The sequence below is a fragment of the Heloderma suspectum genome, chromosome 2 (genome assembly GCF_057233095.1).
Source record: "Heloderma suspectum isolate Gila_16-S chromosome 2, 16-S_ref, whole genome shotgun sequence".
Lineage (NCBI taxonomy): Eukaryota > Metazoa > Chordata > Lepidosauria > Squamata > Helodermatidae > Heloderma > Heloderma suspectum.
This window is the reverse complement of record NC_139459.1, coordinates 337,588,384-337,602,786: the sequence shown is the minus strand read 5'-3', so window position 1 is coordinate 337,602,786 and position 14,403 is coordinate 337,588,384. Positions and strand designations below refer to the sequence as shown.

Here is a 14,403-nt window from a genome sequence, read left to right as displayed (position 1 = left end):
ACCAAATGATCCTCTTTTTCTTTTGGATCATCGCTGATATCTGTGTAATAGACACATGGCTCAGCTGGAGCTGCTCCAGACTGCGAGCGACACAGCAGCTTTTCAGTCAATGCCATTCTGAACTCTTTTGATATGCCTTCAACAAAGGCCTGGAAGAAGAAGAGGCTGGAGGTTTTGAGCTCTCCAACTAATAATTACACCCAAACCAAGTGGGAGAAGAAAGACATCAGACTCAGTCATCCTTTATTTTGGCACACTTTTCTGCTTCTCTTCTAGAAGAAACTATTTCATTTATTAGGTTTTATCTAACGGGTATCAAAGTTGAAAGAACTAGGTTATGTTTCGCCTGGAGAAGAGAAGGGAGAACAGGGGAAGAACAAGGGGGACATGACAGCACTCTTCAGATACCCGAAAGGCTGTCACAAGGGGACAGTCATGGCACCCCACGCGCTGAAAGAGCATGCAAGGGGGTTGTGGGGCTGCATGGGCTACTCCACCACTGCTGCGCACCACAGCCACGCCCCTGCCAGGGCCCTGCCCCCTAGCTGGTGTAGGAAGGGGCCCTCCACACATTCTGACGTGCTCCTCCACATGAGGGGAGGCCCCAGCTCAGTCAGAGTCCCCCTTCACATGGAGAGGCTGTGTGTCAACCTTCCCCAGCCTGGTGCCCTCCAGATAGGTTAGACTACAACTCCGTGCCAAGGGGCTGTGATACGTATCAGTGACGGGTACAGCTATGGCAGCATGGCCAACATTACGGGATTGTGGGATCTGCAGTCCAACACAACTGGAGGGGGCCAGGCTGGGAAAGGTTGTGCTATGGTGCTTTGTGTGTGTGTGTGGGGTGAAGAAGCATGCTAGCCTACACAGCCCGGGACCACCCTCATGCATTCTTCTTAAGGTGCCATCTCCTATCAGAGGTTAGCTACCGTTACAGCTATTTTTGTTTTTGACACCGCTACTCTGAATAGTTGTACAGAAGTACAGCTGAACCATTCCCTCAGATTCTTTAACCATGACGTTTGTCTTCTTCCTATTGATCTTTTCCCGTCCATTTTCCCTTGTATAATGAGTTGGAGTATGGCGTGCTTTTTGCCTCGGATAACGTGACCAAGGTATTATAACTTTAGATTAAAGACCCATTCTTTAATGTCCCAGAGGGCAGGACTTAATCCACCTGGCTTCTGTTACAGGAGGGTCGATTCCATTTGAACATTAGGAGAAATGTCTTGATAACAGCAATTTGATAGTGGAGCCCATTACCTAGAGCAGGGGCAGGCATAATGTCCATTGTGATTGACTAGTCGATTGCAGGGCCACTCTGGGTCACTCTCACAGTAAGCTGGGTCCTCATGATGCCCCAGGAATGAAGAAAGAGTGAGGGGGCTCACAACCCGGTGCCTTGAGGGGCAGGGGGTGCCTGGAGCAATGGCTTCCAAAGCTCCATTGGCTTGTATAGGAAGCAAAAAAGCCCCCGTGGCAAAAAAATGGCTGGGGGGGCAAAGTGACCCCGCCAGGACCCTTTGGGCAACAAACCAATGGAGATGGCTCCACTGGCTTTTATAGGGAGCAAAAAAGGCCCCCCGCTGAAAATCGGCTGGAGGAGAGGTGAAATCCACCCCACCCCCTGCCCTTAGTGGGGGGTAGATTTAGCCCCCCAGCCCAGATTCTTTGGCATGGGAGCTCTTTATCACCTCATGCCAATGAATGAAGTTGCTCAAGCCTCTGGCCAAAGAAAAAAAAATCCCCCACACCCCAAAAGTAGATCCTGCAAACCAAAAGTTTGTCCACCCCTGGCCTAGAGGGTCAGTGAGCTCTCCTTCACTGAATGCCTTCTAGCAGAGGCTGCCCAGCCATCTGCTGGGGTTGCTCGAGCTCTGGATTTGCTGCATTGAGCAGGGAGTTGGACTGGATGGCCTACAAGACCCCCAGCAACTCCAGGATTCTAGGTTTGCACTCACGATTTACACAAGAGGCTGCCCAGATCCATATTTACATTTGTGAGGGTTTGAGGCCTACAGAGGCAAAGGGAAAAAAGGTCAGGCTTAGAGGCCTGGAGTTTTCTGCTGGGAGGGGGTAAGCCCAAGAGGAGAAGTTTCATTTCTTTTGTCAAGTGTCAATTTCATTTCTCCACTTAAGTTTTATTTCTTCAGGTTTGAAGCGGGACTTTCAGTTTTGATGGAGGAGATATAAAGAGAACGAGACTGCCAGTAAGGGCCAGAAATGAGAGCAGAGTCTGAAGAGTGAGCAGGAAGAAGCAGCCTTGGAAAGTCTAAGGACAGCTAGGGTAAAGGAATGTGCATTCTGCAACTTTTTCTTTCTTTTAATCCCTTCTGTATCACTCCACCCTGTTGTGTAAATACCTTTAGTTGTGATTTGCTTGTTTTAATTTACTAGTAAATTGTTTTGGTTAAACCCTGTGTCTAGAGTGTCAGTCACCCCACGTCTACAGCCTAAACCCCATGTTACTGGAAAAGGGAAGGTAAAAGAAGCGAGATGGGACTCTTACGGAGGCAAGACATCCTTAAGGGGTCCAGGTCATAAGGGGAACCTTAACAACATATTTTTTCAAAAAAGGGCCTTACAACCAGAGACTTCGGCCCAGAACCAAATCCTCTGGCCTTTCACCTCAGCTTCTGAGCAGGCTCTCAGTTTTCATTGAATAAATTAATCATGTTTATCCAGGCTGAACATTATTCTGTGCTTTAATATGTTTTGGCTTTTTAAAGCCAATCCATTTTTTTCTTTTTTTACTTGAAACCTTGCTTCAGGTTTTGGGGTGACTTTATGATTGTAACTTGTGGTTGTCACAAGGGCCAGCCAATCAGCACTCTGCACATTTGCTTTCTGCTAGAAACTAGCTACTCCTACACTCAATCCTCCATGGAAGGTGGTACATAGGACCAGAATCAGGGGTTGACATCATCGGGCACCTGCTAGGGCCCACCCCCACTAGGGAACCCAGCACTGACTCCCGGAGAGCCCTGGCCCTGCTGTTGCTTCTCCTTGCTGCCTGTTCACCTGTCCTCTCTCAGCATGCAAGCAGTAACCAAACTGAAGAGACGAAGTGGCATACTTGCCTTGTGCCCTCCCTCTAGCCACCTGGGCAGATTGGGCCCAGGGTGTAGGGCACACAGATGGGCACTGGTAAAACTAGCAAGAAGGAGGGAGGCGCTCAGGAAGGTGGGACCTGCTGAAGCCATCTTGCCCAAGGACACCTCAAAACTGGGAATCGGCTCCAGTTGTACATCTGACCTTAAAGGGGTGAGTGAAGATCTACCATCTAAAATGATGTACACAGACTTAGTTTGGCTGTTTCAGGCCCCAAAATGTTTTGGACCATGCCTGCAATCACACAGATTTTCCCAGAACTCACCAGTGAGAACAGGGCCAGAAAAGGAGAGTGGAATAATGTAGCAGAAAACCACCATTTCAGCACGGTAAGGCCAGAGATGCTGTGATCACAGCAAAGGGAACATGGAATCCAATTGTATATGTAATTGTTTCAGCTTCCACTTAGATTAAGACAAACAGAAAACAAGAGTGGAGAGGGAACCCTGAAACAATGTGTTGCAATTCCCCAGGCACATACACAAACTGCACAGAGATAAGAAGGGTTTGTTGTGATCAGGCATCTCTTACCTCAGGACAACTTTTCCCTTGGACTTCTGCCTTTAGAAGCCTATTTTGCTCACACCCATTGCTTTCCACTTTTTTTGCAGTCCCCACCAAAACTGAGCCAATCATCAAAACAGAGTCCAAACCAAAACACATTCAAAATTCCCCCAGATAATACAACTATGCAAATTTGCGCACACAAATTGTGTGTGCAAATTAAGTACATTGTTACTGTTTATTCTAGTCACATAATTTGGGTTTGGTGGCCCAGAATAAAGGATTATTTTTAAAACAAAATTCTTAAGCCCATGAATGTTAATCAGATTGCAGAATTATACATCTTCTAGTGCATTAAGATTTATCAAAATGTATCATAAAATACCTACACAGAGAAAAAGAGAAGCATGTGAAATCTTAGCATTAACTGATTACAATGTCAATAAATTAACAGATCTGATTCTGATTACAAAGAACAAACCCTGAAACCAAGATGAAAATGTTTAAAATCTGAAAACTTCTATTTATTACATGAAATATTACCAACCAATAGGTTTGATATCATAAAAAGATGAATAAAAGGAATCAATCACAAACGCCGCTAAGTGATCAAATTATTATCTTTATGTCTACCAGACAAGGCTTTTGAATCTACATGGTATGAAATCTACATGGTATGAATCCAATGGTATGAAACACTGAAGTTAAAAAAGGAAATGGAGAAGAAAGGAGCAGAAAGAGACAAGCCTAGAACTAACGGACTGTAGGCCAATTTCAAAGAGGGCAGAGGATAAATAGAAGGAACACTCCAAAAATGGAGAACTGATACTCTCGAACATTCCAAGCATATCACACATTTTATAAACAATGTGTTCATCTCCAGAAACTAAGATCTGCTAACTGCATATTACTGGGATGGATGTATGAACAGGGATCCACAATTATTATTTATTTTATTTCTATACTGCCAATTAACTGAAGTTCTCTGGACAGTTCACAAAACAAACTTAAACCCATAACATACACTAACGAAGTAAAACTTAATATGAAATAATTAAGTTTAAAACAGAATAAAACCAAAATAAGAACCAAGATAAAAACCAACAGCAGTACAAAGCTCTAAAATTGCACTAACACATTAAAAAAACAAAAAAACAACGGAAGGACTAAAAAGCCTGGATTTTTTTTTTTTTAAAGTTCTACTCCTGGTGCTGAAAAGATCACAGTGAGCCTCTCTGGTCAAGTCTTGTGTATGTTTGCATGTACGTATGTGGGGTGGGTGGATTACTTTACTGTAACCATGGAGAACTCCAGATTTTATCAGAGCAGCAGCACTGGGGGAGGGGGTATTAAACCCTTGCCCCCCCCTACTCAATTTTCCAATTTAAATCATCCCTTCCCCAAGCTGCTGTTAACCCTGTGAGGGAGAAGGACAGACTAGATTCCCTAGGCTAACAATGCCATTGAGGAAATTAGATTGAGAAAACAGAGTGTGTGTGTGGGGGGGAGAAGGTTTAGACACCCCCTCCCCCAGCACCACTTCTCCAATTGAACTGGCAGTCTCCTGCAGCTGCTTTAAATGAAAAATAACAATAATGGGAGATTGGATCCCATATTTCCCCAAGTAATGAATGCATAGTCCGGACCTGTGTCTTTCCAGGCCCTAGTGCTGCCTTGCAAGCACGTTCACAAAACCTGCCTGTGTGCACCTGTGTGAGTTTATTTGTGGCCTTAAAAAGCCAAATCGCATTTCTAAAGCCTCTGCCCAGAGGCAGTTCTCACCAGGTCACCTGTGGGAGGTCAGAATCTCAGGCCCGATTTGAATGCAATGCTGGGTGTGAGCAAGAAGAATTTACTGAAGTGACAAGGATGCACATGTCCAGTACCTCATTTAAATCAGGTTGCCTCATCTGTGTGTACCACATTAGCGCATTGGAGATCCATAGCCCAGGCAGGACTATGTTAGCACACTAACATTACACACATAGCAGCCAAGCATGCATTGAAATTTATTTAACACATTTTTATCTTGCCCTTTAACAGAGTTACTTTCAAGACACCTTACATATTTAAAGAAACACAAAAACAAATGAAACATCAAAAAATCACAAACCAAGGAAAAACCATAAAATGTCTTTAAAAGCAGCAGAGTAAGCAGCTTTGAAATGAGCCACCAGCTGCATTTAATGCCACATCACTGCATGCTTGCCTGATTTTGCATTAAAACCAAGCCCCCGTCACTACACTATGAGCGCTTAATTAAGAGGCATCCTATATTCCAAGGGTGGGCAACATGTGACCCTTGGGCAGCCTGCACAATTTAAAAAAATTAAATAGAAAAAACATCAGGAGCACTACAAAGCACCCAAATTTAGCTTGTTTGCAAGCTAAATTTGACTCTTTTACCTCTCCATAGCAAAAATGGCCCCTGGACATGCTAAAGTTGCCCACCCCTGCTATATACTAATAGCAAGCTCATTAACCAAACGTGGATCCTTATGTAACCAAAAAGGCATCATCCACACATAGGAGGGAGATATCCACAGGCATGAAGGAACCCCAATATTTGCAGAAGTACAAAACATCATTAGAAAAAACTCCTAAAAACAGCCTAATGAGGACTGAGCGTGCTCAGTGGGCACAGAGTGCTGACTAACTGTTTGGGGGGGGGGGGGACTGGAAAACCAGCAAGGGGTAATGGAATGGAGTATCCCGGAAGAGGGCATGGCTGGCACCCTGCACAGAAGCACTCTGCATGGCGATCTTTTGTTGCAGGTTCCACTTATTTCTGTAGGATCAGCGGCCACCTTCCCTAAGGCTCAAAGCACAAATACTGGAAGATTCTTATCCCACCTCATACTTCCACGACCCTGGGGTGAACTGCCACCTACCTTTCTCAACAGCCGAGACGCCCATGGAAGCTTGGGCCAGGTCCGCTTTCTTCTCCCACTTGCCCTCATCCAAGTGGTAGATTTCAACAGAAGCCAGAGGGCTCTGTTTGGAGTCCACCCCTCCAATCACCAGCACGTCCTTGCTGAGCATCACTGCTGCAGCCCCTGCCCGCGGGGTGGGCATAGGGGGCAACGCTGTCCACTTGCGGGAAACAATATCCAACATCTCCACTGTGTCCAGGGGCTGACCCTGCTGGCTGCATCCACCTGCCACAAAAAGATGTCCGTCCTGGTAGGTCGGGCTGCAGTACACCCGGCAGGTAGGCATGGGGGGGAAGGCCTCCCAGAAGAAAGATTTGGCACTGGCAGCTTCCATTTTGCCCGACGGCCTGGCATCTCAGGAGGAAGACATGGCAGACTCCGCACAGACTTGGCACCTCAGCATGGCAGCATTCCACACAGCGCCCTAGAGATCTGCAAGGATTGGCCTGAGGCAGGTCAGCGGCCTTACTTCCTGTGCCACTGGAACTCCACATCCACAAGGCATTAGTAGGTTGCAAAGCAAATACAGCTGCAGGGAGAATCTGCGGTCCCCTGAGGGAGCAGGCCAAGAGTGCCGTGATGCCCGAGAGATGCTGCCTCTGGAGGGAGGGGAACCATTCCTATCCAGAATGGCTAGAGATGTGCCAAAGAGATGCCCTGTACACTCAGGCTAGGCCTAAAAGGGTGGAGGTGGGTACCAAACATCTATAGGTCAGCCAGTCTCTGGAAGCAGCACTTCTTCAGCAAGATATCTTCTGAATTTGGTGTCTCTTGGATCTTTGTACTGATGACGAGACCTGCAGCAGCAGCCTCCAAGGAAAAGAGAGAGAAGGGGAGGGAGGAAAGGGAGGTACAGGGTTACTAGGGATTGTCATGGGAGCCATTTTTAGGAACTGGGCCACAGTGAAAGCAGGCTATGTTAGATTACACGGGTCACCGGCAAGATCTCACGTCCTTCATGTTTAAGCATCTATCCCAGATCTGACATCTGGAAATGGTTCCAGGTTGCCTGGCCTCCCATCTGAATTTAACAGAGCCAAGACTAGCTCTGCTCATCCCGTAGACTGAAGTAGAAACACATGTCCCATAGGCTCCATTTGGCATGTGAAGGCCTTTCTCACAGAAAAAAACTTTCTTTCCCCCAGAATAAGCAGCCCAGCATGAAGCTTCCCAAAGGCCTCCCAGTGGAAAGGTTTCTAGCTCATTGTTGTTGCTGCACTCTCGTGCTCATGCAACCCAGACAAACTACCCCTTTTCCTACCCCAGAGGTGCAAAACCTCTTTCAGCCTGAGGGCCAAATTCCATTTGGAAGAAGCTCTCAGGGCCTGCATTCAAGAGGTGGGTGGAGCCTGAGGGAAGAGGGGATGGGGCCAAATATACCCAAAAAAACTGGCTTAAAGATCTTACTGCCATTATCTAAGCCTTAGGAGAGGCATTTCAACTGCTTAGAATTGGCGGCGGCGGCGGGCGGCGGCAGGCGGCGGCGGGCGGGGGGGGCGAGACAGGGACGGCACAGAATTCAGGAAACCTCCACACAATTGGTGCTTAACGGAAAGGGGGTGAAAGCAAGGGAAGGGGCGTGGCCCTCCAGGGACCCCCAGGGGGCTGGATTTGGTTCTGCAGCCTTTTTGTACACAAAGTCAGGATGGTTAAAGTGGTGAGGGAGTGAGTTCCCCTTCCCCTCTTTAAACCTGTGAAGAGGGAACCCTCTAATCTACATTTCTGAGTGCAGGACCAAGAGCTAACAATATTTCTGTGTTAATTAATCTGAACTAACAGGGCTTAGCCTTACACAAGTGCCTCTTCAGGACCATGTGGGGCAACAGAGACTAAAAGAAAAACAAAGATGGGGTTGGACCCAAAGAGCTGTTTCATTCTTCTTCAAAGTTCCCAGTGACCTTAATAGCAGCTGAAGAAGCCCAGCCTACTATCACCAGAGAACAGCAGCAATCACTAGCATCTGTTCGTAGGTTATCAGCACCACCCGGAGTTAGGATGGCCCCCTTGTCAAACGAATCACAGACAGACAGACAGACAGACACACACACACACACACACACACACACACACACACACAAATCCCCAAAAGGACCTAACAGGCCTATCTGGTTCATTCACATTTTGGTGGAAGGACAATACATAATGGGGGGGGGGGGAGAACTTAAGTAAATGTGAAAGGTGCCTGCTGGGATGCAGACAGCTTCAAAACACATTTCCTGCAAAATTACAACAGTGAGGTCACCAGAGGATAAGAGGATTAGGATGTGGAGAAAACATCAGAGTTGTGTGTTACCTTGAGGACTAACAAATGCATTCTGGCAAAAGCTTCCATGGGTCACACAGCCCATTTCATCAGATGCATGGGAGTATTATAGAGAGTTTCACGTTTTTAATACGGTACGTGCGGGAGGGGGATTGTAAACAGTAAATTGCAAACAATTCTCTTCCCCCTTGCAAACCATTTCTTAAAATATTATTAAATATATTTATATACTGCTGACCATATTTAAAAATATATCTAAGTGGTAATATAATACCCCATGAATCTGATGAAGTGGGTTGTAGTCCACGAAAGCTTATGCCAGGATACATTTGTTAATTATGGTGTCACAAGGCTCTTTGTTGGTTTTGCTGCAATAGACTAACACGGCTACCCTTCTGGAAACTGTTAGAATGTGGTAAGAATGGCAGCGGAAGTTGGAAGGAGGACAGGCCCGCCAAGGACTCCTGCTTATAGTTCTAACCCAGAAAAATGAACTAATGACAAATAGTTAATTAACAGATTTTCAAGAGGGAGCTCTCCCCCCAACCCAGTTACTCAACTGCAGCTTTAACTATAGTAACAGTGTGTGCCATAAGTCTTTACAGTGTTTCACTCATCTCAATAATCAGACAGTAGTGAACCGCAAATGCTAAGAGCCCTTCTATTAATCCCACATTTAAGAGCAGCATTCTTTTAATAAGTGTGTTCTGTACAACAGAAAAAGTAAAGGTAGCTGCATTGGTCCATGAGCAAGAACTTCACCAAATCCTCAATTGGGTAATACCTGAATTAGGACCAAATAAAATGTCACAGAAGAGTGTGCAAGCTTTGGAGTTCTCCTGAACTATTCATTGGGCTAGGACAGGAGTATAGAAAGCAAAGCAACAGCGCCATCTCCTGATAGTTCAAAAACAACCACACAATGTATACCAATGCATTTCAATGCTTTTCAGCTAACTCTGATGCAGTTTGAAAAAGCCATATAGATTGTGAATGTGCATGTTTGCAGGATGTGGCGTATGGTTCTGAAGGGGCTGGAAATCGCTGCTGAAGGAGTCTTAATAGCTACTATACACACACTGTACAGAAAAACTTCAGTGGAGAACCTCCTGCAGGTGCTTCTGCCATATGGCTAACACAGAGAGGGCCTTCTCAGTGGTGGCACCCCAGTTGTGGAACACTCTCCCTAGAGAGTTTCACCTGGCATCTATTTTTTTTTCCCCCTTTTGGCACCTGGCAAACACAGTTTTATATTCCTGAGTTCTTTAGGTGCAGTTTTAATCTGCTGGCTATATTTACGATGCTTTTCTAATTTGGGGGCTCTTTGCTTATTTTATTTTAATTTCCATTTAAATTGTTTATTCTTGCTGTGACCCATCCTGGGAATATAACTGAAGGGTAGTATAGAAATGCCTAAAAAACAAATGAAATGAATATAATAAATACTTAGGTCTTAATCCCATGTTTTGTCAGGGAGAGGAAATGGATATGGCTGAGCCTTGGTTGCAAGGCAGCCTTCCCCAACCTGGTGCCATCCAGATGTTTTGGACTTCAATTCCCATCAACCCCAGTTAGCATGGCCAATGGTCAGGAATTCTGGGAGCTGCAGTCTCAAGCATCTGGAGGGCACCAGGTTGCAGACAGCTGTTGTAAGGGCTTCTTTCTACTTAGTTCCTAAGAGTTACATTTCCATAGAGGGTTGCCAGCCTTTAACAGCCCCTTGATCTGCAGACATTAACAAGCAATAATGCTCATCTCCATACTGTGAAACAGGGGTGGGCAATTTGTGGCCCTCCAGATTTTTGGCCTTCACCTCCTATTAGCCCTGCTAGCATAGCCAATGGTGAAAGATCATGCGAGTTGTAGGCCAAAACATGTGAAACGCCACCAGTTTCCCACCCCTGCTGTAAAAGCTCCCCTTGCCAATTTCTGCAGACCAAGGTGCTATCAGAGCCACAGGAGCAGGCCAGGCCAGGCCAGCTTTTTTCAGGTCAGTCAGCAACCCTATCTGCATAGCAGAAGGGTCAGCCGCATGGCACATCTTTGGACAAAACCCTTGACGGAAAACATTATTAAGGCTAAAGCAAAGCCATCTTTAGAGTCACTCACTGTTCATCAGAGCACTGTGAAATGAAGAAAGAGCAGAGAGACAGCAGCCGTCTCCGGGGATCTGGGTGTTTGGCCGGCTCCTCTGTCGCATTTTATGCGCAGATGAGGAGCCTCAGCTTTAGTAGCAGCACGGAGGGCAGATCCCTTCTTGTCTGCTCTGTGCTCCACCTGGAGCTTTTCATTTGCAGCCAGCCCTCCAAGAATGATAAATCCCCCGTTTTTAAATCTTGTCAACTACGAGGACTCTACAGCTCATTTATCTCCCTCCCCACAAAATTCGATGCCTTAGTATCTTAATAGCCAAGAGCTGCATAATTTAGCAACACAGGCATAAAATATTGATAGCAAGTCCCAAAAGCAGGAATAGCTTTGGCCTCTGGGGGGCTTTCCAGTTCTCTTAGGAGATGGAGAGAAGAAGGAACTCTCTTTTGGACTTGGCTCCTGAGGCTAGCAGGAAAGGCAGAAGTTTGATCTGCAGGCAAGGTAACATTCCTAGTGCATAAAAACAGAGTGGCCCCAACACCACACTGCCTGGCATTTGGTCCCTAATGTGTAGTGGTTGCAGCATGCAATCTGTGAGAAACTAGAGCTCGACATGCTCACAGGGGGATATGTGTGTGCGGCAAAAGGGCCTTCAGGCAGATGCCAGAAAACTAGTTAAAAGATCCTTTGCAAACACCTTTAAAAGGTAAAGATGAGGAAAGGAAAGGAATACAACAGGGGTGCGGAACCTCAGGCCACCAGCGTCCCCCAGATGCCCACGTCCCCTTCCCCTGGCCCCACCCCCGTTCCCACCACAGTGTGCTGGTTTCCTGGCTTTTGTGTAGTTTTTCCTGCATTCTATAAGGTTGAAATGCCTCTCCCAAGGCTTAGTTATTGGTAGTACGAGCTTTAAGCTACAGCATGCTTACCAACCTGCCCGGCCACTGAGGTCATCGGCGGGCATGCTCCTGGTGGTTCCACGTGGACCTATAGCCCACCGGCAGAAGAGCCTTCAGTGTGGCGGCCCCCTTTCTTTGGAATTCCCTGCCCCTAAAGGTCAGGCAGGCACCAACACTGTGCTGCTTCCGGCCTCTCTTGAAAGCAGCACTATTCCAGGAGGCATTCCTTACTTAACCAGTCACAGTTCCGACTGGCATTCTGTTTTTAAAAATAGCATAATTTTATTCCGGTGTTTTTACCCTTTTACTGTTTTATCACTTGTGTTCATCGCTACAAAATCTGTTCTAGATATGGAATGGTTTATAAATACTGTAAATAATAAATAAACAAACAAACATGCTAGCACTTTTGGTATTTTGGTCCTACCCTTTTGCCTACAGACCCACCCACCACTGGAACGCAGCCCCCGAGAGCTTCTCCAAAGTGGAATTCAGCCCTCAAGCTGGAAGAGGTTCAATACCCCTGGATCGCAGGATCAATATCGTTGTTAGCCATATACAGAGCATACACTGTCTGTAGGTATTTGCTACCTGCTGGGTTTGGCTATGCAGATCAGGGTTGCAGCTGCTTCACCTGCTGCCAAGGATAGTATCCATTTTCAATGGTATAGATTTTCTTTCCTTCTGCAACCACGAGGGCTGGTATCTTACCATTAAAACACCTGCCCACACATCCGATATTCCCACGTAAGGACATGAGCAGTCCTGATGGATTAGACCAACGGCCCTTTTAGTCCAGCATCCCAGTTTCCAGAGTGGCCAACCAGGTGCCTGTGCAAGGTGCCCAGAGGGATCAGGCGGGTCATTGTGGGGAACAGGACACTCAACGGGACGGAAAATTGGTCTGATCCAACGGAGCTCTTACAGATAATAAAAGTGCAGGCAACTGTCGGCAGAATAAATTGAAATCCTCTAAGTTACCTGGATAGTGACTAGGGGGAAGTGATGTGTACTTTGGACCCCCCTGAGAAAAGCTACTGTAGGTTGAGATGAGGTTATCCTATTAAGAATAGCAGTAGCTGTTTTCTAGGTGTCGTTTGAAAATAGATGCGCGCAAAGCCAGTTCTGGTGATGGGGGAGGCAGGGGCAGAGGGAGAGAGAACAGCCCAGCAGGACAGCCCATGCTTTACCTGCATAAGCTCCTGTATCATTTATTCATTTATTCAGAAAAGTGCTAGGTCAGCTGTTTTGATGTGGATCTGTTAGGTGCTCAAATGTTCCAAGTAGTGCTGAAACCACAAATCTGGGGAAATACATTCAGATGTGGATGACCCTGGACACATTTAAGCATTTGACATGTATGCAAACATTCCACTCCATATTTGATATTCCCTGCCATGCCCAAAATGGCTTCCATAGTCTGCAAGTGATCCACTTGCTACAAGATACTACTGCACCCCCAGCAACAGTGTTTGACAGTTGCCCGTTCTGCAATCCAGACCTGTGGGGGGGCCTCGCTGGGTGAAACCACAAACGGAGACTACCTTGGATCGCACCCTCTGTGCAGCTTCTTTGCCAAGGCGAGCTCATGGGAGCCACTACAGAACTGAACGGGAAGCAACTGTCCAGATAAAGTGTTGGATCACATCCTGCCTTGATTGAATGCAGAGGCTTTGGCCGCATTGCTGGCACTGCTTACTCAGCAATTGCTAGCTACCCCTGCCGTTCAATGCAAGCAACCAAGAGTTTAAAAATTTTATCTCACATACATACATACATACATATAATCCCCCAGCAGCGCACTCACAAGACAGGATGTGCAGGATGGCCGACTTAATTCTGCTGCTGGCACCTCAACCATCTCTTGCCTCAAAGAAAGACTCAAGGATTCAGCCTTAAGCCAACAGAAAATTCCTTTTTTATTAGCTTGAGCCTGATAAGCCTGAGTTGATTTGAAAGCTCACACTTAATACAGGATACAGAGTTGTGTAGAGAGACACATACGGAAAAAGAAATGGCCCCTGTTCTGCACCCACTGAAATTCGCTATAATTATGCAAACGAAGCTAGTACAAGTACTTACTTTGCCCAATGTATTCTGCTTCCGAGATGCAGGCTAGCAAATAATTTGGAATTTTAAAGCAAGGACTGTGAAAGCAAATGACAAGGAGAGAACAGAAGGCACAGCAGACTGGCACCAGGGGAGTCCTACGAATCAGGACACTCTGGAGAGCAACAGAGAGCTCCATAGGGTACTCCAGCTACATACTGCCCATATGTTTCCAAGTCATTCTTCACAACCATGAGAACTAGAAGCAATGATTCTCAAAATGTGAAGTTCTGCCAACAGGAGATTCCAAATGTGTGTAGTAAAGGCATAGATCAGGCTTCCCCAAGCTGATGCCCTCCAGATGTTTTGGACTTTTAACCCCATCAGCCCCAGCCAGCACAGCCAATGCTCAGGGATACTGGGAATTGCAGTCCAAAACATCTGGAAGGCACCAGCTTGGGGAAGGATGACACAGATTAAGCAGGACACCACAATCCTAGCAGAGAAGGAACCCTACACAGTGGTAGCCCAAGATATTCCGGCCCCAGATCCA

At 46.4% G+C, this 14,403-nt stretch overlaps 2 protein-coding genes across 2 annotated transcripts in view; both read right to left on the bottom strand.

Moving 5' to 3' along the window:
• KLHDC8B (kelch domain containing 8B) overlaps positions 1–14,403 on the bottom strand; it is a 42,130-nt gene that overhangs the window by 22,853 nt on the left and 4,874 nt on the right. Inside the window, exon 2 of the mRNA XM_084840578.1 lies at positions 6,507–7,358. Within this exon, the coding sequence (XP_084696704.1) occupies positions 6,507–6,882 (376 nt within the window). The 5' untranslated portion in view covers positions 6,883–7,358. The remainder of the gene's footprint in view (positions 1–6,506; positions 7,359–14,403) is intronic.
• LOC146355097 (uncharacterized) overlaps positions 7,272–14,403 on the bottom strand; it is a 41,150-nt gene continuing 34,018 nt past the window's right edge. Inside the window, exon 6 of the mRNA XM_084840576.1 lies at positions 7,272–7,345. Coding sequence (XP_084696702.1) covers positions 7,289–7,345 — 57 coding nt within the window. The 3' untranslated portion in view covers positions 7,272–7,288. The remainder of the gene's footprint in view (positions 7,346–14,403) is intronic.